The sequence below is a fragment of the Taudactylus pleione genome, unplaced genomic scaffold, assembly GCF_031769625.1.
Source record: "Taudactylus pleione unplaced genomic scaffold, aTauple2 ptg000212l, whole genome shotgun sequence".
Taxonomy (NCBI): domain Eukaryota; kingdom Metazoa; phylum Chordata; class Amphibia; order Anura; family Myobatrachidae; genus Taudactylus; species Taudactylus pleione.
The window spans coordinates 6,885,496-6,908,130 of record NW_028284614.1 but is presented as its reverse complement, the minus strand read 5'-3'; the positions used below and the strand labels follow the sequence as shown (position 1 = coordinate 6,908,130).

General features: G+C 46.8%; 1 protein-coding gene across 1 annotated transcript in view; it reads right to left on the bottom strand.

The window, feature by feature from the left end:
• Positions 1-22,635, bottom strand: part of WNT7B (Wnt family member 7B) — a 195,993-nt gene that overhangs the window by 64,115 nt on the left and 109,243 nt on the right. Inside the window, exon 2 of the mRNA XM_088478371.1 lies at positions 18,072-18,298. Coding sequence (XP_088334497.1) covers positions 18,072-18,298 — 227 coding nt within the window. The remainder of the gene's footprint in view (positions 1-18,071; positions 18,299-22,635) is intronic.

Sequence of the window (22,635 nt, the reverse complement as noted above, 5' to 3'; positions counted from 1 at the left end):
GCACTACCAAGGGGGGGTTACTATGGGGGCACTACCAAGGGGGGGATTACTATGGGGCACTACCAAGGGGGGGGTTACTATGGGGGCACTACCAAGGGGGGGGGATTACTATGGGGGCACTAATAAGGGGGGGATTACTATGGGGGCACTACCAATGGGGGGATTACTATGGGGGCACTACCAGGGGGGGATTACTATGGGGGCACTACCAGGGGGGGGATTTCTATGGTGGCACTACCAGGGGGGGATTACTACTGGGGGCACTACCAGGGGGGTGGATTACTATGGGGGCACTACAAGGGGGGGGACTACTACTACTCGGGGAACTACAAGGGGGGACTACTACTACTACTGGGGGCACTACAAGGGGAGGGGACTACTAATAGGGGCACTGCATAGGGGGGTGGGGACTACTACTAGGGGCACTACATAGGGGGAGGGGACTACCACTGGGGGCACTGCGAGGGACCACTGCTGGGGGCTCTATATAAAGGGCAATACTGGGGGTACTGCATAGAGGGGAGACTACACCTGGGGCCACTATTTAAGGGACATTGCATAAGGGTTACCACTATTGGGGGCACTGCATGGGGGGGTGGACTGCTACTGGGGGCACTGCTTAGGGGGTACCACTATTGGGGCACTATATAAGGGGCCTACTACTGGGGGCACAAGGGGCACTGAACGGGGGGACCACTACTGGGGGCACTACTGGAGGCCTGCATAAGGGCACTACGACAGGGGGCTGCCCCTAATCTTTATTTTTACATTACATTAATCCCATATGGACCCACCTTCTCCCTGAAACACTTGAGGGGGGGCGGCGCCGTAGCACGCTTGTTCTTCGGGCACCGTAGCTACACGCTACTCCTCTGCCAGGACCGCCTGCATGCATTTGCCCCCCAGGCTAAAAGTTGCCAGCCAGCCCCTGCCTACACTGAACGAGCAGTCATTCAGTGTACGGACATCAATCATCTGCTAACACGCTGTCGTCAGGTTGACCAGCATGTTTGCACGATGATAGATGGTCTAAAACGCGCATCGCTGGTCGTTGTAGTGAACGATCTTCAAACGATTAATGAACGATTGAACGATAACGACATCATTATCATTATCGTTCAATCACTCAATTTAATCGCCTAGTGGATGGGCACTGTCAGTCTTCTGTATGGGGCTGGGGGGAATTAATGTTTGTTTTTATTTATTTTCTGGCTGTGGGGGCAATGTCACACATACCTCACACACACAAACACATATGTCACATATACAGTACATTACAAAAAACGTACTTGCAGCAGATCTGACAGGATCTAGCAGGCTGGCAGTAGCACAATGTTATTAAACAACGCCCCCTCACGACATATTGCCGCGATTCGCGGGTGAATCGGAAGGGGGCAGGGCCAAATGACTTGATTCTAATTAAATCGAGTTATACTGGCTCCGCCTCCTCCATATTGACCCACGAATCGCAGCAATTTGCCACGAGGGGGCGGGGCTACGAACGCAGTCCCTGCACTCCAGTCTGTCAGGGGGGGGTTCTGGATACTCAGAATCTCCACCTGCATGCGCTACTGCCTTTAAGCCTAAACCTAACTAACCCCCATACTTGCCGACAATCAGCTCCAGCCTTCCGGGAGGGAGCTGATTGTCGGCTAATAGCGGGGGGCGGAGACGGCCATTGGGGCGGAGCCGGCCATTTTGGGTCACACTGGGGGCGGAGCCGCACGATCGCGTCATCGTGACTCCGCCCCCTCTTCACAATGCCGTGATTTTCGGCCTTGTGAAGCAGGGGGCGGGGCCACGATGACGCGATTCTGCGCGATTCACGTCACCGGGCCCCCCGTTGCGGGGATTTCTATTTTTTTCAGGGGGGAGGTGGGGAGGGTGTGAGACTTCCGGGAGGCTTGCCTGCCTTTCCGGGGGGCCGGGAGCGGCACCCAAAAATCGGGAGGCTCCCGGCCAAATCGGGAGGGTAGGCAAGCCTGCTAACCCCTAACTCTAAAAATCATCAAAAAACCATAGGTTGACATTTTCTATGTCAACCTTTTGAATGCATCGACTAATTAACCCAGTCGACCTAAATACATGTCTACATATTGGTGGTTGACCTAACAACCATGTTGACTTCTCGAGTGTCGACACTCAGAATGTGTCGACCTTCTGATGTCGTCATTGTGAATGTCGATCTTTTTACTGTCAACTGGATACCAATCACTTATATTTTTATTGCTTATTAAAACTTTTCTTTTTTTTACAATAATGACATATTTACTGACAGTACATATAATTTACTTATACAATCGCACACTTCTCGACCAAGAATGACCGCGCTCAATGGGTCATGAACTTAACTTATTTCAAATTGACATTTCTGTGGAAAACTTTACATAAACATCCACACGGATACATTCCGTTGCCGCAGGTATCATCAGTGCTTGTACAGATAACCTCCCTTTATATAACCTAAGGCCCAAGCTGTCAGCAGGACACATTCCCCTGCTCCATAAAACGAGCACAGTTCCCGGAGCCCTGACGCTGGCCCTTTGATGGGTTTGCGCCCGATGGCAGTCCACGGGCTATTTTTCTTGTGTTATCTTGAGAACATAATGCACTGACACTGTTTTCTCTGCGGCTCTTCCTGAAGCTTATTTAAGGCCTGACACGTTGTTTGGGAATCTCGTATCACTGCCATAGTCATTCAGCTGCTGCCTCAGCATATTCTGCAAGGGGGCTGAGCTTTGTCTTAGATAACTTCGCCAAAATACATCTCCTACTGTACTTACTGGTCCGATAAAAGGAGAACAAACAAACAGAGGGCCTAATTCAGACCCGCTCGCGAGCGCTGAGCGCTCGCAAGCGGGTCGATGTTGGCCCAGTGCGCATGCGCACGACGGAGGTGGCTCCATCGTGCGCATGTGCGAGACCCGGATAGCGACGGGCAAGCCGTCGCTATGGGTCTCGCTACAAAGGGGGTGTGCTGTCGATGGTGAGTGACAGCACGCCCCCTTAAAAAGTGGGAGGCACATATAGAAACAGTTGTAATTCCTAACCCGTTCACCTGATTTGGATGTAATTACCCTCAAATTAAATCTGAAAGTCTGCAGGTAAAGCACATCTTGTTTGTTTCATTTCAAAGCCATTGTGGTGGTGAATAGAGGCCAAAATATGAAAGTTCTGTCAATGTACCAATATTTATGCACCTGACTGTAAATATTATATGGTTGTATCCTGACAAAGGGGTTTCGTACCCCGAAACGTTGCAATAATAAACCACTGACTGATACACCATTTACAAGCCTCCGAATGCTGCTCTTATTTGCTGTGATATACAGTATGTGGCTGGGTTTCATGCCGAGCGAAGGCACCGAAGCAAGTTAGCCCATGTGGCCCCCGTGAGTGCCGGGAATTGGTGCGTTTATATATATATATATATATATATATATATATAGCAAGTCCAAGTGAATGATACTGTATATATATACCTCCAGGGCTGCCAAGAGAAATTCTGGGCCCGGGTACTGCAACATCCTGTGGGACCACATCATGTATGGCTGCACCCATTTGTGAGTGGGTCTAGCATGTGAGATGCACCCACTCACAGGAGCATGGCATAGCACCCAGCAGCTGGAACTAAAGTAGTCACTACTGTATTAGGATGGCGGGACAGTCCCATAATAGCTGCATTTCTTGTCAGGCTGTATATAGATGCTAAAATGTAACACACAAATTAAAGTGCTTCTACTTTACTTTGTACATCTCTCATGTAAATAACACAAACAATCTATTTTCTATCATAGAGATAGATGTATGAATGACTTAATTTTTACATAACATCAGGTCATCTTATACACACACATTCCGCAGCACATATCCTAACCCACTGCTCCATGCTCCTTCTTAACTATCTACCCCTCTGTGTCGCCCCTCTCTGTCTGCCCTTCCCCTTTAGAATGTAAGCTCTCACGAGCAGGGCCCTCATCCTCACGTGTTTCTCCTCCCCCTACTTATAGTATCATTTACTCCTAACTCCCCACAACGGCACCTAACACCTGGTTGCTCATGTCCTGCTGCTTGTGTTTTGCAGCTGAGTTTATAACCTTGTCCTTGTCCTGCATTGTTTTGTATTACTATTAGGGGTGAGCGGGTTCGGATTTCTGAAATCCGAACCCCCCCGAGCCCCCCCGATCCGAGTCCGATCCGAGTCAGGCTCGACTTTTCCCGCCTGACTCGGATCTGAAATCGAGGCAAAACGTCATCATCCCGCCTTCCGAGTCTCGCGGGTTTTGGATCCTATATAAGGTACCCGCGTCGGCGCCATTTTCTCACTCGGCTGTGGACAGTGAAGAGGGAGGGTGGGAGTTAGGGCTGTGTAGTGTAGTGTAGTGTAGTGCTGCTGTTGTCCACTACATCAAAGTCCATAGGGGCTGGCTGTGTTGTGCTGTGCTGCTGTTGTTAATAGGGGCTGTGTCCACTACTTCAAAGTCCATAGGGGCTGGCTGGACTGTGTTGTGCAGTCAGTTCTCCATATGGGCTGTGTCCACTCCAAAGTCCTGTGCAGTGTCCCAGTCCTAAAGGAGTGCTGTAGTGTTGTCCAGGGGGTGCTCTGTCCATCAGGGGTGCTCCCCCCAAGTGCTAAAAAAATAATATATTTTCTGTGTTTGTGAATTGTGTGCGCAGTAGCCGCAGGTGCATCAACAAAGTAGTGCCAAGCGTGCGCCTGTGTCATAAGTAAAGGGCCGGCTGGCTTGACCGTTAAAGGGTGCTGTAACCCCCGAAAGTACACTCCAGTCCAAACCAAAAAAAAATTATTTTCTGTGTTTGTGAATTGTGTGCGCAGTAGCCGCACGTGCATCAACAAAGTAGTGCCAAGCGTGCGCCTGTGTCATAAGTAAAGGGCCGGCTGGCTTGACCGTTAAGGGTGCTGTAACCCCCGAAAGTACACTCCAGTCCAAACCAAAAAAAAAATTATTTTCTGTGTTTGTGAATTGTGTGCGCAGTAGCCGCACGTGCATCAACAAAGTAGTGCCAAGCGTGCGCCTGTGTCATAAGTAAAGGGCCGGCTGGCTTGACCGTTAAGGGTGCTGTAACCCCCGAAAGTACACTCCAGTCCAAACCAAAAAAAAAATTATTTTCTGTGTTTGTGAATTGTGTGCGCAGTAGCCGCACGTGCATCAACAAAGTAGTGCCAAGCGTGCACCTGTGTCATAAGTAAAGAGCCGGCTGGCTTGACCGTTAAGGGTGCTGTAACCCCCGAAAGTACACTCCAGTCCAAACCAAAAAAAAAATTATTTTCTGTGTTTGTGAATTGTGTGCGCAGTAGCCGCACGTGCATCAACAAAGTAGTGCCAAGCGTGCGCCTGTGTCATAAGTAAAGGGCCGGCTGGCTTGACCGTTAAAGGGTGCTGTAACCCCCGAAAGTACACTCCAGTCCAAACCAAAAAAAAATTATTTTCTGTGTTTGTGAATTGTGTGCGCAGTAGCCGCACGTGCATCAACAAAGTAGTGCCAAGCGTGCGCCTGTGTCATAAGTAAAGGGCCGGCTGGCTTGACCGTTAAGGGTGCTGTAACCCCCGAAAGTACACTCCAGTCCAAACCAAAAAAAAATTATTTTCTGTGTTTGTGAATTGTGTGCGCAGTAGCCGCACGTGCATCAACAAAGTAGTGCCAAGAGTGCGCCTGTGTCATAAGTAAAGGGCCGGCTGGCTTGACCGTTAAAGGGTGCTGTAATCCACAAAGTACACTCCAGTCCAAACCAAAAAAAAAATTATTTTCTGTGTTTAGCCGCACGTATATATCAAATCGATATAACATAAATGGAGGACCAAACTTTCTCCGATAAAAATAAAATAGAGAAAGATCAAGAACCACTTCCTCCTAGTGCTGAAGCTGCTGCCACTAGTCATGACATAGACGATAACATGCCATCAACGTCGTCTGCCAAGGCCGATGCCCAATGTCATAGTAGAGGGCACATACAATCCCAAATGGCAAAGTTCAGGAAAATGACCTTGAAAAAGACATTTAAATCAGCTGAAGAGAAACGAAAACTTGCCAATATGCCATTTACGACACGGAGTGGCAAGGAACGGCTAAGGTCGATCCCTAGTATGTTCATGACTAGTGGTTCAGCTTCACATGACGATGGAAGCCCTCCTCCCACTAAAAAAATCAAAAGAGTTAAGCTGGCAAAAGCACAGCGAAGAACTGTGCTTTCTAAGAAGATATCACAAATCCCCAAGGAGAGTCCAAGTGTGGTGGTGGTTGCGATGCCTGACCTTCCCAGCACTGGACGGGAAGAGGTGGCTCTTTCCACCATTTGCACGCCCCCTGCAAGTGCTGAAAGGAGCACCCACAGTCCACTTGCTGATATGCAAATTGAAGATGTCACTGTTGAAGTACAACAGGATGAGGATACTGGTGTAGCTGGCGCTGAGGAGGAAGTTGGCGAGGAGGATTCTGATGGTGATGTGGTTTGTTTAAATCAGGCTCCGGGGGAGACAGTTGTTGTCCGTGGGATGAAAAAGCCCATCACGGTCATGCCTGGGCAGAAGACCAAACATTCCACCTCTTTGGTCTGGCAATATTTCTATCCAAATCCGGACAACAACTGTATTGCCATATGTACCATATGTAAAGGTGAAATAAGTAGGGGTAGGGACGTCAACCACCTAGGAACATCCTCCCTTATACGGCACCTGCAGCGCGTTCATAAAAAGTTACTGTCAAGTTCAGAAACTTTGGCTAAGACCGTAAGCAGTCCAGGGACACCTAAATCCCGTTGTCCTGTTGTATCCAAGCGCCTGCAAACCACACCGTCAACTCCCTCCTCGTCAATTTCCTCCTTAGTCAGGATCGGAAGTAGTCCTGCAGGCCATGTCACTGGCATGACTGACTCTCCTATCCGGGATTCCTCTGGAGGATCCTGCATTGCTACGCCTACTGCTGCCGCTGCTGCTGTTGCTGCTGCTGGGAGTCGTTCATCATCCCAGAGAGGAAGTAGGAACACCACTACTTTTACTAAACAATTGACCCTCCAACAGTCCTTAGCGAGGAGGATGAAGTACGACAGCAGTCATCCTGAAGCAAAACGTATAACTGAGGCCTTGACTGCTATGTTGGTGTTAGACGTGCGTCCGGTATCCGCCATTAGTGCAGTGGGATTTAGACAATTGATGGAGGTAGTGTGTCCCCGGTTCCAAATCCCATCTAGATTCCACTTCACTAGGCAGGCGATACCGAGACTGTACAGAAACGTCAGAAAAAGTGTCCTCAGTGTCCTGAAAAATGCCGTTGTACACAATGTCCACTTAACCACGGACATGTGGACAAGTGGAACAGGGCAGACTAAGGACTATATGACTGTGACAGCCCACTGGGTAGATGTATCACCTTACGCAGCAACAGCAGCAGCGTCACCAGTAGCAGCATCTCAGAAACGCCAGCTCGTTACAAGGCAGGCTACGCTGTGTATCACCGGTTTCAGTAAGAGGCACACCGCCGACAACCTCTTAGAGAAACTGAGGGAAATCATCGCCCAGTGGCTTACCCCACTTAGACTCTCCTGGGGATTTGTGATATCTGACAACGCCACCAATATTGTGCGGGCATTACATCTGGGCAAATTCCAGCACGTCCCATGTTTTGCTCACACAATAAACTTGGTGTGCAGAATTTTCTGAAAAGCGACAGGGGCGTGCAGGAGACGCTTTGGGTGGCCCGAAAAATTTCTGGCCACTTTAGCCATTCAGCGACTGCGTGCCGAAGACTGGAGCGCCAGCAAACACTCTTGAACCTGCCCCGCCATCACCTGAAGCAAGAGGTTGTGACGCGGTGGAACTCAACCCTCTATATGCTTCAGAGGATGGAGGAGCAGCAAAAGGCCATACAAGCCTATACATCCACCTATGACATAGGCAAAGGAGGGGGTATGCACCTGACTCAAGCGCAGTGGAGAATGATTTCCGTGTTGTGCAAGGTTCTCCAGCCCTTCGAACTTGCCACACGTGAAGTCAGTTCAGACACAGCCAGCTTGAGTCAGGTCATTCCCCTCATCAGGCTTTTGCAGAAGCAGCTGGAGAAAGTGAAGGAGGAGCTAAGACGGAGCGATTCCGCTCGGCATGTGGGACTTGTGGATGAAGCCCTTCATTCGCTTTGCCAGGATTCCAGGGTGGTCAATCTGTTGAAATCAGACCACTACATTTTGGCCACCGTGCTTGATCCTAGGTTTAAAGCCTATGTGGTGTCTCTCTTTCCGGCCGACACAAGCCTGCAGAGGTGCAAAGACCTGCTGGTGAACACACTGTCAGCTGAAGCGGAACGTGACACGTCAACGGCTCCTTCTTCATTTTCTCCCGCAACTGGGGCTGCCAGGAAAAAACTTAGGTATCCTAAGCAACCCGCTGGCGGTGATGCAGGGCAGGCAGGACCAAGTTTGGACATCTGGTCCGGACTGAAGGACCTGGCAACAATTTCTGACATGTCTACTGTCACTGCATATGATACTGTCACCATTGACAGAATGGTGGAGGATTACATCGGTGACAGCATCCAAGTAGGCATGTCAGACAGTCCATACCTGTACTGGCAGGAAAAAGAGGCAATTTGGAGGCCCCTGTACAAGCTGGCTCTATTTTACCTGAGTTGCCCCCCCTCCAGTGTGTACTCCGAAAGAGTGTTTAGTGCAGCCGGGAACCTTGTCAGCGAAAGGCGTAGGAAGTTGCTTCCACAGAATGTGGAGAAGATGATGTTCATCAAAATGAATTATCAGCTCTTCCAGGGAGACCAGCCTCCAGAAGGTACAGAGGGACCTGTGGTGGTGGATTCAAGTGGGGACGAGTTAATACTTTGTGAGGATGAGGATGTACACACTGAAGAGGGTGAGGAATCGGTGGATGAGGAGGATGAGGATGACATCTTGCCTCCGTAGAGCCAGTTTGTGCAGGGACACATTAATTGCCAGCTTGTTTTGTGGGGGCCCAAACGAACCAATCATTTCAGCCACAGTTGTGTGGCAGACCCTGGCGCTGAAATGATTGATTTGTTAAAGTGTGCATGTCCTGTTTATACAACATAAGGGTGGGTGGGAGGGCCCAAGGACAATTCCATCTTGCACTTCTTTTTTTTCTTTGCATTATGTACAGTTTGGGGCCTAGTTTTTCTAACTGCCATCCTGTCTGCCACTGCAGTGTCACTCCTAGATGGGTCACGTGTTTGTGCCGCCCACTCGTGTCGCTTAGCATAGTCATCCAGCTACCTCGGTGCAACCTTTTGGACATGAAAACACTATTGTGAGGTGTGAGGTGTTCAGAATAGACTGGAAATGAGTGGAAATTAAGGTTATTGAGGTTAATAATAGCATAGGAGCAGAGAAACCAACAAATTCTGTGATTTTAGCTGTTTTTATGCTTTTTAAAAAAAAAATACAGATCCAAAACACAAAACCCAGAACCCAAAACACGGAAGGGTGGTTTTGGCAAAACCAATCCAGATCCAAAACATGAAGAAAGATCCAGATCCAAAACCAAAACACAAAACACGAAAAGTGGCCGGTGCACACCCCTAATTACTATTAACTGTTTTTCTTGTGTGCTCATTTATGTACTGTGTAAGGCGCTGCGGAACCTTTGTGGCGCCATATAAATAAAGGATAATAATAATAATAATAATATATTCCAATAAATCCACACTCACGTCTCATATAATCAAATGCTGGGGTGTCACCTGGTAGGAGCACAGCGGCTCTAAAGACATATATTCAAAAAAGGTGCACTCACCAGACTTGTATAGCAACCAGGGGAACGTTTATTCACAATTTAGTCATTAGACCGGATCGCCGTTTCAGTCCTTCCTGGGACTTTTTAAAAAGTCCCAGGGAGGACTGAACTGGCGATCCGGTCTAATGACTACTTTCTGAATAAAAAATTTTGTTTTCTATACAAGTCTGGTGAGTGCACCTTATTGAACACATATATATATTAGGGGTGTGCACCGGCCACTTTTCGTGTTTTGTGTTTTGGTTTTGGATCTGGATCTTTCTTCGTGTTTTGGATCTGGATTGGTTTTGCCAAAACCACCCTTCCGTGTTTTGGGTTCTGGGTTTTGTGTTTTGGAACTGTATTTTTTTGAAAAAAAGCATAAAAACAGCTAAAATCACAGAATTTGTAGGTTTTTCTGCTCCTATGCTATTATTAACCTCAATAACCTTAATTTCCACTCATTTCCAGTCTATTCTGAACACCTCACACCTCACAATAGTGTTTTTATGTCCAAAAGGTTGCACCGAGGTAGCTGGATGACTATGCTAAGCGACATGAGTGGGCGGCACAAACACGTGACCCATCTAGGCGTGAAACTGCAGTGGCAGACAGGATGGAAGTTTGAAAAACTAGGCCCCAAACAGTACGTAATGCAAAGAAAAAAAAGAGGTGCAAGATGGAATTGTCCTTGGGCCCTCCCACCCACCCTTATGTTGTATAAACAGGACATGCACACTTTAACAAACCAATCATTTCAGCGCCAGGGTCTGCCACACAACTGTGGCTGAAATGATTGGTTCGTTTGGGCCCCCACAAAACAAGCTGGCAATTAATCTGTCCCTGCACAAACTGGCTCTACGGAGGCAAGATGTCATCCTCATCCTCCTCATCCACCGATTCCTCACCCTTTTCAGTGTGTACATCCTCATCCTCACAGAGTATTAATTTGTCCCCGCTAGAACCACAGGTCCCTCTGTACGTTCTGGAGGCTGGTCTCCCTGGAAGAGTTGATAATTCATTTTATGAACATCATCTTCTCCACATTTTGTGGAAGCAACCTCCTACGCCTTTCGCTGACAAGGTTCCCGGCTGCACTAAACACTCTTTCGGAGTACACACTGGAGGGGGGGCAACTCAGGTAAAATAGAGCCAGTTTGTACAGGGACCTCCAAATTGCTTCTTTTTCCTGCCAGTACAGGTACGGACTGTCTGACATGCCTACTTGGATGCTGTCACCGATGTAATCCTTTAACAGACAGACGCACGCTTGTCGCTGCTGCTTTGAGGATGCAAGTGCGGCTACAGCCCACACAATTCACAAAGACAGAAAAAAAAGAGAATATTTTTATTGTTTGTGGAGCGTACTTTGAGGGTTACACCACCCTTTAACAGACAGACGCACACTTGTCGCTGCTGCTTTGAGGATGCAAGTGTGGCTACAGCCCACACAATTCACAAAGACAGAAAAAAGAAGAAGAATATTTGTATTGTTTGTGTAGCACACTTTGAGGGTGTCACCACCCTTTAACAGACAGACGCACGCTTGTCGCTGCTGCTTTAAGGATGCAGGTGCGGCTACAGCCCACACATTTCACAAAGACCGAAAAAAAAAGAACAATATTTTAATTGTTTGTGTAGCACACTTTGAGGGTGTCACCACCCTTTAACAGACAGACGCACGCTTGTCGCTGCTGCTTTAAGGATGCAGGTGCGGCTACAGCCCACACAATTCACAAAGACAGAAAAAAGAAGAAGAATATTTTTATTGTTTGTGTAGCACACTTTGAGGGTGTCACCACCCTTTAACAGACAGACGCATGCTTGTCGCTGCTGCTTTGAGGATGCAAGTGCGGCTACATCGCTTACAAGTCACAAACACATTAAAAAAATAGTTTTTTATTTTTTGGAGCACTTTGAGAGTTACACCACCCTTTAACAGACAGACGCACGCTTGTCGCTGCTGCTTTGAGGATGCAAGTGCGGCTACAGCCCACACAATTCACAAAGACAGAAAAAAAAAGAACAATATTTTTATTGTTTGTGTAGCACACTTTGAGGGTGTCACCACCCTTTAACAGACAGATGCACGCTTGTCGCTGCTGCTTTGAGGATGCAGGTGCGGCTACAGCCCACACATTTCACAAAGACCGAAAAAAAAAGAACAATATTTTTGTTGTTTGTGTAGCACACTTTGAGGGTGTCACCACCCTTTAACAGACAGACGCACGCTTGTCGCTGCTGCTTTGAGGACAGTATCATATGCAGTGACAGTAGACTTGTCAGAAATTGTTGGTACGTCCTTCAGTCCGGACCAGATGTCCAAACCAGCCCTTGACTTATGACACAGGCGCACGCTTGGCGCAGCTACTATGTTGATGCACGTGCAGCTACATCGCACACAAGTCACAAACACATTAAAAAAATAGTTTTTTATTTTTTGGAGCACTTTGAGGGTTACACCACCCTTTAACAGACAGACGCACGCTTGTCGCTGCTGCTTTGAGGATGCAAGTGCGGCTACAGCCCACACAATTCACAAAGACCGAAAAAAAAAGAACAATATTTTTATTGTTTGTGTAGCACACTTTGAGGGTGTCACCACCCTTTAACAGAGAGACGCACGCTTGTCGCTGCTGCTTTGAGGATGCAAGTGCGGCTACATCGCACACAAATCACAAACACATTAAAAATATAGTTTTTTATTTTTTAGAGCACTCTGAGAGTTACACCACCCTTTAACAGACAGACGCATGCTTGTCGCTGCTGCTTTGAGGATGCAAGTGCGGCTACAGCCCACACAATTCACAAAGACAGAAAAAAAAAGAACAATATTTTTATTGTTTGTGTAGCACACTTTGAGGGTGTCACCACCCTTTAACAGACAGACGCACGCTTGTCGCTGCTGCTTTAAGGGTGCAGGTGCGGCTACAGCCCACAAATTTCACAAAGACCGAAAAAAAAAGAACAATATTTTTATTGTTTGTGTAGCACACTTTGAGGGTGTCACCACCCTTTAACAGACAGACGCATGCTTGTCGCTGCTGCTTTGAGGATGCAGGTGGAATCTAGACGGGATTTGGAACCGGGGACACACTACCTCCATCAATTGTCTAAATCCCACTGCACTAATGGCGGATACCAGACGCACGTCTAACACCAACATAGCAGTCAAGGCCTCAGTTATACGTTTTGCTTCAGGATGACTGCTGTCGTACTTCATCCTCATCGCTAGGGACTGTTGGAGGGTCAATTGTTTAGTAAAAGTAGTGATGTTCCTACTTCCTCTCTGGGATGATGAACAACTCCCAGCAGCAGCAATAGCACTAGGAGGAAGTGGTTCTTGATGTTTCCCTATTTTATTTTTATCGGAGAAAGTTTGGTCCTCCATTTATGTTATATTGATATATACGTGCGGCTAAAGCGCACACAAACACAGAAAATATTTTTTTATTTTTGCTGGAGAGTAGTGCACTTTGTGGGTTACACCACCCTTTAAGAAATGAGCCAGCCGGCTCTTTACTTATGGGACATAGGCGCACGCTTGGCGCTGCTCCTTTGTTGATGCACGTGCAGCCACAAAGCACACAAGTCACAAACACAGAAAATATATATTTTTTTGGTTTGGAGTGTACTTTGGGGGTTACAGCACCCTTTAACGGTCAAGCCAGCTGGCCCTTTACTTATGACACAGGCGCACGCTTGGCACTACTTTGTTGATGCACGTGCGGCTACTGCGCACACAATTCACAAACACAGAAAATAATTTTTTTTTTGGTTTGGACTGGAGTGTACTTTCGGGGGTTACAGCACCCTTAACGGTCAAGCCAGCCGGCCCTTTACTTATGACACAGGCGCACGCTTGGCACTACTTTGTTGATGCACGTGCGGCTACTGCGCACACAATTCACAAACACAGAAAATAATTTTTTTGTTTGTGTAGCACACTTTGAGGGTGTCACCACCCTTTAACAGACAGACGCACGCTTGTCGCTGCTGCTTTAAGGGTGCAGGTGCGGCTACAGCCCACAAATTTCACAAAGACCGAAAAAAAAAGAACAATATTTTTATTGTTTGTGTAGCACACTTTGAGGGTGTCACCACCCTTTAACAGACAGACGCATGCTTGTCGCTGCTGCTTTGAGGATGCAGGTGGAATCTAGACGGGATTTGGAACCGGGGACACACTACCTCCATCAATTGTCTAAATCCCACTGCACTAATGGCGGATACCAGACGCACGTCTAACACCAACATAGCAGTCAAGGCCTCAGTTATACGTTTTGCTTCAGGATGACTGCTGTCGTACTTCATCCTCATCGCTAGGGACTGTTGGAGGGTCAATTGTTTAGTAAAAGTAGTGATGTTCCTACTTCCTCTCTGGGATGATGAACAACTCCCAGCAGCAGCAATAGCACTAGGAGGAAGTGGTTCTTGATGTTTCCCTATTTTATTTTTATCGGAGAAAGTTTGGTCCTCCATTTATGTTATATTGATATATACGTGCGGCTAAAGCGCACACAAACACAGAAAATATTTTTTTATTTTTGCTGGAGAGTAGTGCACTTTGTGGGTTACACCACCCTTTAAGAAATGAGCCAGCCGGCTCTTTACTTATGGGACATAGGCGCACGCTTGGCGCTGCTCCTTTGTTGATGCACGTGCAGCCACAGTGCACACAAGTCACAAACACAGAAAATATATATTTTTTTGGTTTGGAGTGTACTTTGGGGGTTACAGCACCCTTTAACGGTCAAGCCAGCTGGCCCTTTACTTATGACACAGGCGCACGCTTGGCACTACTTTGTTGATGCACGTGCGGCTACTGCGCACACAATTCACAAACACAGAAAATATTTTTTTTTTTGGTTTGGACTGGAGTGTACTTTCGGGGGTTACAGCACCCTTAACGGTCAAGCCAGCCGGCCCTTTACTTATGACACAGGCGCACGCTTGGCACTACTTTGTTGATGCACGTGCGGCTACTGCGCACACAATTCACAAACACAGAAAATAATTTTTTTTTTGGTTTGGACTGGAGTGTACTTTGGGGGTTACAGCACCCTTTAACGGTCAAGCCAGCCGGCCCTTTACTTATGACACAGGCGCACGCTTGGCACTACTTTGTTGATGCACGTGCGGCTACTGCGCACACAATTCACAGACACAGAAAATAATTTTTTTTTTGGTTTGGACTGGAGTGTACTTTGGGGGTTACAGCACCCTTTAACGGTCAAGCCAGCCGGCCCTTTACTTATGACACAGGCGCACGCTTGGCACTACTTTGTTGATGCACGTGCGGCTACTGCGCACACAATTCACAAACACAGAAAATAATTTTTTTTTGGTTTGGACTGGAGTGTACTTTCGGGGGTTACAGCTCCCTTTAACGGTCAAGCCAGCTGGCCCTTTACTTATGACACAGGCGCACGCTTGGCACTACTTTGTTGATGCACGTGCGGCTACTGCGCACACAATTCACAAACACAGAAAATAATTTTTTTTTTTGGTTTGGACTGGAGTGTACTTTGGGGGTTACAGCACCCTTTAACGGTCAAGCCAGCCGGCCCTTTACTTATGACACAGGCGCACGCTTGGCACTACTTTGTTGATGCACGTGCGGCTACTGCACACACAATTCACAAACACAGAAAATAATTTTTTTTTTGGTTTGGACTGGAGTGTACTTTCGGGGGTTACAGCACCCTTTAACGGTCAAGCCAGCCGGCCCTTTACTTATGACACAGGCGCACGCTTGGCACTACTTTGTTGATGCACGTGCGGCTACTGCGCACACAATTCACAAACACAGAAAATAATTTTTTTTTTGGTTTGGACTGGAGTGTACTTTCGGGGGTTACAGCACCCTTAACGGTCAAGCCAGCCGGCCCTTTACTTATGACACAGGCGCACGCTTGGCACTACTTTGTTGATGCACGTGCGGCTACTGCGCACACAATTCACAAACACAGAAAATATATTATTTTTTTAGCACTTGGGGGGAGCACCCCTGATGGACAGAGCACCCCCTGGACAACACTACAGCACCCCTTTAGGACTGGAACACTGCACAGGACTTTGGAGTGGACACAGCCCCTATGGAGAACTGACTGCACAACACAGTCCAGCCAGCCCCTATGGACTTTGAAGTAGTGGACACAGCCCCTATTAACAACAGCAGCACACCACAACACAGCCAGCCCCTATGGACTTTGAAGTAGTGGACAACAGCAGCACTACACTACACTACACTACACAGCCCTAACTCCCACCCTCCCTCTTCACTGTCCACAGCCGAGTGAGAAAATGGCGCCGACGCGGGTACCTTATATAGGATCCAAAACCCGCGAGACTCGGAAGGCGGGATGATGACGTTTTGCCTCGATTTCAGATCCGAGTCAGGCGGGAAAAGTCGAGCCTGACTCGGATCGGACTCGGATCGGGGGGGCTCGGGGGGGTTTGGATTTCAGAAATCCGAACCCGCTCACCCCTAATATATATATATATATATATATATATACAGTTTATATATATATATATATTTACAGTATACTATATATACTATATATACAGTATATATATATATATATATATATATATATATATAATATATATACATATTTACACAAACAGGTATATAGCACTACTGTGTACAGTATGTACGTCAGGTACAATATGGTGGAAGCACCCGTGTGCGCACTCTGCTACTGCTGGATCCTGCCTGTCCTGCGCACATTCCAGACAGCTCTGGGTAACCAGTTACGTAACCAATCAACATATCGTTGTGTATTTTATTGTTAAGTAAGACTGAGACTGCCAGCTAATAGACCTGTTACTGCAGCGCCACAGAGGGATAACACTCTAGAGGGGGAATCAAAGGCCAAGTTTACCTTACAGGCAAAATACACGCAGCACGGAAATACAAGAAAGGCAGAAATCACATAGAAATTAAGAGTATGTATAAATAATAGATAAATAAGTAATGAACTCAATGGTCTTTCTCCAACTTTTCGACAAACCATAGCAATCATGCAGATAGTGTCCCTGCTTTTGTGGTATACCATCAGAAAAAAAAATAGACAACAATAGCAATACTGCCACCATACTATCAATAGACAACAATAGCAATACTGACACCATATCCTTTATTGGACATAGGTGATAGGAACAACAGGTGACTGCTTATGTAATCTTGTATTTGGGTGTTTTTAGCACATCTGCTGTGACCCTGTAGTGATTTTAGTCACATGTTATTTGGGGGTCTATTTAACAAGCAGTGAAAAGTGTAGAGAAGTGGAGCAGTTGCCCATAGCAACCAATCAGCTCCTACCTATTATTTTATAGACTGTACTTGATAAATGCTACTTCAAAGCTGATTGGTTGCTATGGGCAACTTCTCCACTGGACCCACTAGACCCCATTTCCGTGCTCCTGCTCTGTGCTATATTGTACTGCTACCTTTATCTGCTTGTGTCTCCGACTATCCTGTCCTGTCTGCTGACCGAATCTTTTGTCTTTGTCACAGACTGTCCTATCTGCAACTCGGGACAGAGTTTTGCCCCTGGCCCCATCATTGCCGACACTGCTGATTGATCTGTTCTCCTGACAGCGCAGCTCATTATTCCGCACACCTCTACAACGGTCTGAATAGCTCACTCCTGTTCTGCTGGGCATTACTTAACTTGGTGGATAGTCAACTTCCACCAATGTTTATCAATCATCACTAGAACTGCTCTACACTGCCACATGATTACTGGCCAAACACTGGTACTACAACGTGATTTTAATTTATTTTCACATTATGGCCCGTAGTCAATTTGGAGCGAAAAGCCGAGATCGGTGAAAAAGTTTTGACCATGACGTCATTTCACCAGGTGGAAAAGTATCGCCGTATTCAGTTTCAAAGACTTTCCGCCTAGGCGGATGGTCAAAGCTATGTAATAGGCGCAAAAGTTTCGCTTATGAATAGCAGGCGGAAAAAAGTGCAGAATCGGGGTTTTAGGGTGCATAGGTGCGGGAACCCCCGTGCAGCCTTAAGATAGTCCCCCAAAGATAAACTGAGTCAAAAAAATCTTAAAAAAGACTTAAGAACACTATACTGCCACCATACTATCAATAGACAAAAATAGCAATACTGACACCATAAAAAAAAAAAACTATACAGCAATACAAGAATAAAAATATTTTTTTTGTGCCGCAATAATATGAGAAAGCGATTTTCTTACAGGGAAATACCAAAGGAGACACAAGACTCACTGACATGACACAAGACAGAAAAGTCATCACACATCATTCACAATACACATAGAAGCCGCTTACCTACTCGTAGCTCTTGTCCGAACACCGTCCTCTCTCCAAGTGCTGAGCAGTTCCATCTTGAGTACCGGAACTGGTATTGGCATTCATTGATCCCCATCTGTGCCCCTTCTCCAATAACTATAATGGCATCTGGGCGGCTCTCGCAGATGGCTCTTTGCCGAGGCGCCAACCCTGGGATCTTGTTGCAGATTATATTTGCTCCCAAAGCCACCACGGATGACAAAGCTCTAGAGAAAAACAAAGTGAGCTATCAGAGATGAAAGGCAAGCGCTGTGTGCAAGGGTGCGTGCGTTACGTTTACAGAACACATCGCAATCATAGGACACAGTGGGAGCGAGCTCCCGGAGCTATTCAATTCAGTGCGCTGTGTGGTCGGAGAATGCCGGTTATCGCGCCTTAACAAGGGTGTTAAGGCGTGTTAACCGGCATTCTCTGACCAAAGTGCCGGGTGCGCGGCTGTTAGCGCCGTGCTAAGCAGAAAAATAGCTGCGCGCCCGGCACTTTGGTCGGATTTCTTCTCACATCCCCAGAGGGGTGCGAGAAGAAATCCTTAGTGCGCCCAAACAGTGCGGTGAATTGAATAGCTGCGGGAGCACCCTCCCGCGACTATTAAACATTGCGTTGAATTGAATTCCCCCCAGTGTGTGTGTTTTATTCTAGTTGTTCCTTTCTATATAGGCTTGACAGGTCATCCCTTTAATTCGGGACACATGTGAATTACACAGGTTCTATGGCTGATTAAAACCAGGTGAGATGGAGACTTGAAGTCAACCAGCCCCAGAATCTGTGTAATTTCATATGTATCCTGAATTAAAGGGATGATATGACAAGCCTATATCTATATTCATTTTTGTTAAAGCAAACCAGGAAAGGGACATTGGCATGGATGTTTTTTTTTTTGCAAACGTCGATCTTTTGAGGCCCGATGTTTGATCCACACACAGATCTCCTATTTATGGTCATGTGTCAATGGTATCGATGTTAGCGCTTAGATATCTCATCCCTAATGCAAGCTCTGTCTTAAGGGCAGGGCCGGATCAAGGGTCACATGGGCCTGGAGCTCAAAATGTTCAAGGGCCTATACTGAGAAGGGGAAGAGCTGTAACCAGTGCTGTGTGGGTGTGGCCAGAGCCAGGTGGATGTGTACACCCCATACAACCTATGGCCCTCCAGCTGCTGTAGAACTACAGATCCCAGGATGCCCTGCCACAGTTTTAGCATGCGGTTATATCAAAACGGTGGCAGGGCATGCTGGGATGTGTAGTTCCACAGAAGCTGGAGGGTCAAAGGTTGAAGACCCCTGCCATACACGATCAGCCTCACGGTCTCCCTAAATACATAAAAATGTTAAAAAATGCATGTGAGAAAACTAAAAAAAAACAAAAAACATTTTAATTCTTTTAGAATTTATGGCTGACTGTGCGACCAGCTAGGCAGCTGGCCATCATCATGCTGATAATGGGCCTAATTTTATGTGGAGGCCTGGTGCTGTAGCTCCATCCGCCCCATTGTTAATCTGGCCCTGCTTAAGGGGCCCCTACATCTGAGACACATTTGACCGATTCCCTAATCCGTTCCGCTGATCAGAAGTTCAAATCAGCGGCCATCAATGATCGACGATCCATCAGGGAATTGGGGGAACTCTGCATGTTAAAAATATTTCTACCATTTTTTGGGATGTGATCGGGGTATCGAGAGCTTTCAATATGTTGAATATTTCTGATTCCCCGACAACTGAAGTCAGCAGAACGGAGAATTGCCCCAATTTGTAGTTGATGTACGGGGGTCCTTACCTTTATAGTAATATAGGCTAGAATAATCAATGTAATAAGATTGTACAATTCCAGTAACCTTTATTGGACACAGGTGATAGGAACAACAGGTGACTGCTTATGTAATCTTGTATTTGGGTGCTTTTAGCACATCTGCTGTGACACTGTAGTGATTTTAGTCACATGTTATTTGGGGGTCTATTTATCAAGCAGTGAAAAGTGTGGAGAAGTGGACCAGTGGAGCAGTTGCCCATAGCAACCAATCAGCTCCTACCTATTATTTTATAGAGTGTACTTGATAAATGCTACTTCAAAGCTGATTGATTGCTATGGGCAACCTCTCCACTGGTCCCACTAGACCCCATTTCCGTGCTCCTGCTCTGTGCTATATTGTACTGCTACCTTTATCTGCTTGTGTCTCCGACTATCCTGTCCTGTCTGCTGACCGAATCTTTTGTCTTTGTCACCGACTATCCTATCTGCAGCTCGGGACAGAGTTTTGCCCCTGGCCCCATCATTGCCGACACTGCTGATTGATCTGTTCTCCTGACAGCGCAGCTCATTATTCCGCACACCTCTGCTGACTGCTGACTATTTATGTATGTGTTTGCAGGATCGGTCTGAATAGCTCACTCCTGTTCTGCTGGGCATTACTTAACTTGGTGGATAGTCAACTTCCACCAATGTTTATCAATCATCGCTAGAAGTGCTCTACACTGCCACATGATTACTGGCCAAACACTGGTACTACAACATGATTTTAATTTATTTTCGCATTATGGCCCGTAGACAATTTGGAGCGAAAAGCTGAGATCGGTGAAAAAGTTTCGCTGATGACGTAATTTCACCAGGCGGAAAAGTTTCATCGTATTCAATTTCAAAGACTTTCTGCCTAGGCGGATGATCAATGCTATGTAATAGGCGAAAAAGTTTTGCTTATGAATAGCAGGCGGAAAAAAGTGCAGAATCGGGGTTTTGGGGTGCATAGTTGCGGGAACCCCCGTGCAGCCTTAAGATAGTCCCCCAAAGGTAAACTGCATAAAAAAAAAATCTCTAAAAAAGACTTAAAAACACCCAAAAAAATTACTTTCATTTTGGGGCGAAAAAAAATCAAAGTTGGGGGACAGAGTTAAAAACTAGCGAAATAGACTCGAGGGGGGGTCCCCAAGTATGTCCCAGGTATTTTTTTGATTGCAGGTGCTTGCGGAAGGTGGATTTTTCACGATTTTTTAAACTTTACTTTAGCAACTTGTAAATATGCTGGCCCCCATTTTCAGGCACTCCAAATTTGCTGGGAATAGGTTTTTTCTTAAAAAAAAAGAACTGCTAAATGCTATTCTTCACCTTTTATGCAAAGACGCTAATTAGAACCTATTGAGAACATTTAAGTACCCCAAATACCTTCAGCGGGCCTATTCGGGGGTATTCATAGTGGTCCCCCATGTCAGTGCATCTTTTGGGGGTGTCAGGCTGATTACCCCGTTTTGGAGAGGACTTCCCGCCTGTTCAAGTATCGCCGGGTGCCGTTTTTGCGTACTTTCATATTGAATACAGGGAATTGCGGGGACGCGCGCAAAAAGTTTCTTCACCCAAAACACGCGATATAGTCGAAAAGTCCACCAGACGAAAAAGTATCGCGGGAGTGAAACATATTGAATACAGGTCTAAATTTACAACAGTACGCAGCATTTTTTTCAAAGAAACCGGGCCTTCAGCAATTATGGCCCCTAGATTTTAAAGGGGCAGTTACACTCAATACAAAGCCTGGAGTGTATCGTATTAAATGTCATTGCGTTTTTAAAGCCTGAGCCTGTGCCAGAAAGTTGCAGCGTCTTTAAAAAGAGGTGCATAGCAAACTTAGTCCTGCGTCTTACCTTGCTCCTAACTAGGGATGGCCATCCACCAGCGATAATTCAAAATCATCGACGGTTTATGACCGATGTCGAATAGTCTTAACATCAATGACAGAGAGCCAATGGTTCTTTGCCATCGATGTATGAGTATCAGCCGATCTTTTTTTTCATGGACGGGACGAAGCTTAGCCCGGTGGCAGCTAAGCCCCACCCCTTTTATGAATGGCCCGCAGGCCCCGTTCCCACCAGCAGCAGTGGCTATCCTGGGGTGCAAACCATCGATGGTTCACCATAGATGGTTTGTGTACCATTGATGGTAACCGCCGATGGACCCATCGATGGTAATTATCGATGGACACCCCTCCGATGGCCATCCCTATTCCTAACTATGCCACGCTGCTGAGAGGAGTACTGGCTGAACTTGGGTACTGCGTCCAGACTCTGGGTATGATTAAGGCCGCATGGCTGGCTTGGAAACAAATGCGGATTCCGTATGTACTGACAGAATTGGGCGCATCTATGTGGCTGCACCGCCCATATATATATATCTGCTAGTGAAAGTAGCCATCATCACTATCAGCACGTTATATGCACCAGCCTCATCCTTGGTGCAAGTGATCCGCCTGAGACCAGATCAATCTCTGCATGCGCACAACTCCGAATATCCCAGAATTGGATATGCGTACAATGAGTCATTTGTGGTTGTTCAAAGTTGTGTATGCAGTCATTCCTGCAATCAGGCCTCCGGTGCGTTTCTACTGTGGTCCTGCTGTTTCTTAAGGGGGCGGAATCAACGCCAATAAGGCTGCTGCATGCAGTGCAATCAGCCAACGACTGTACCTGTATGTCTCCCCGTATTTCCAAAGGCCAAAGACGAGCGTAGCCAAAAATAGCCAGAGACTTACATGCAACAGAAAACTGACTTAATATTAACCAGTC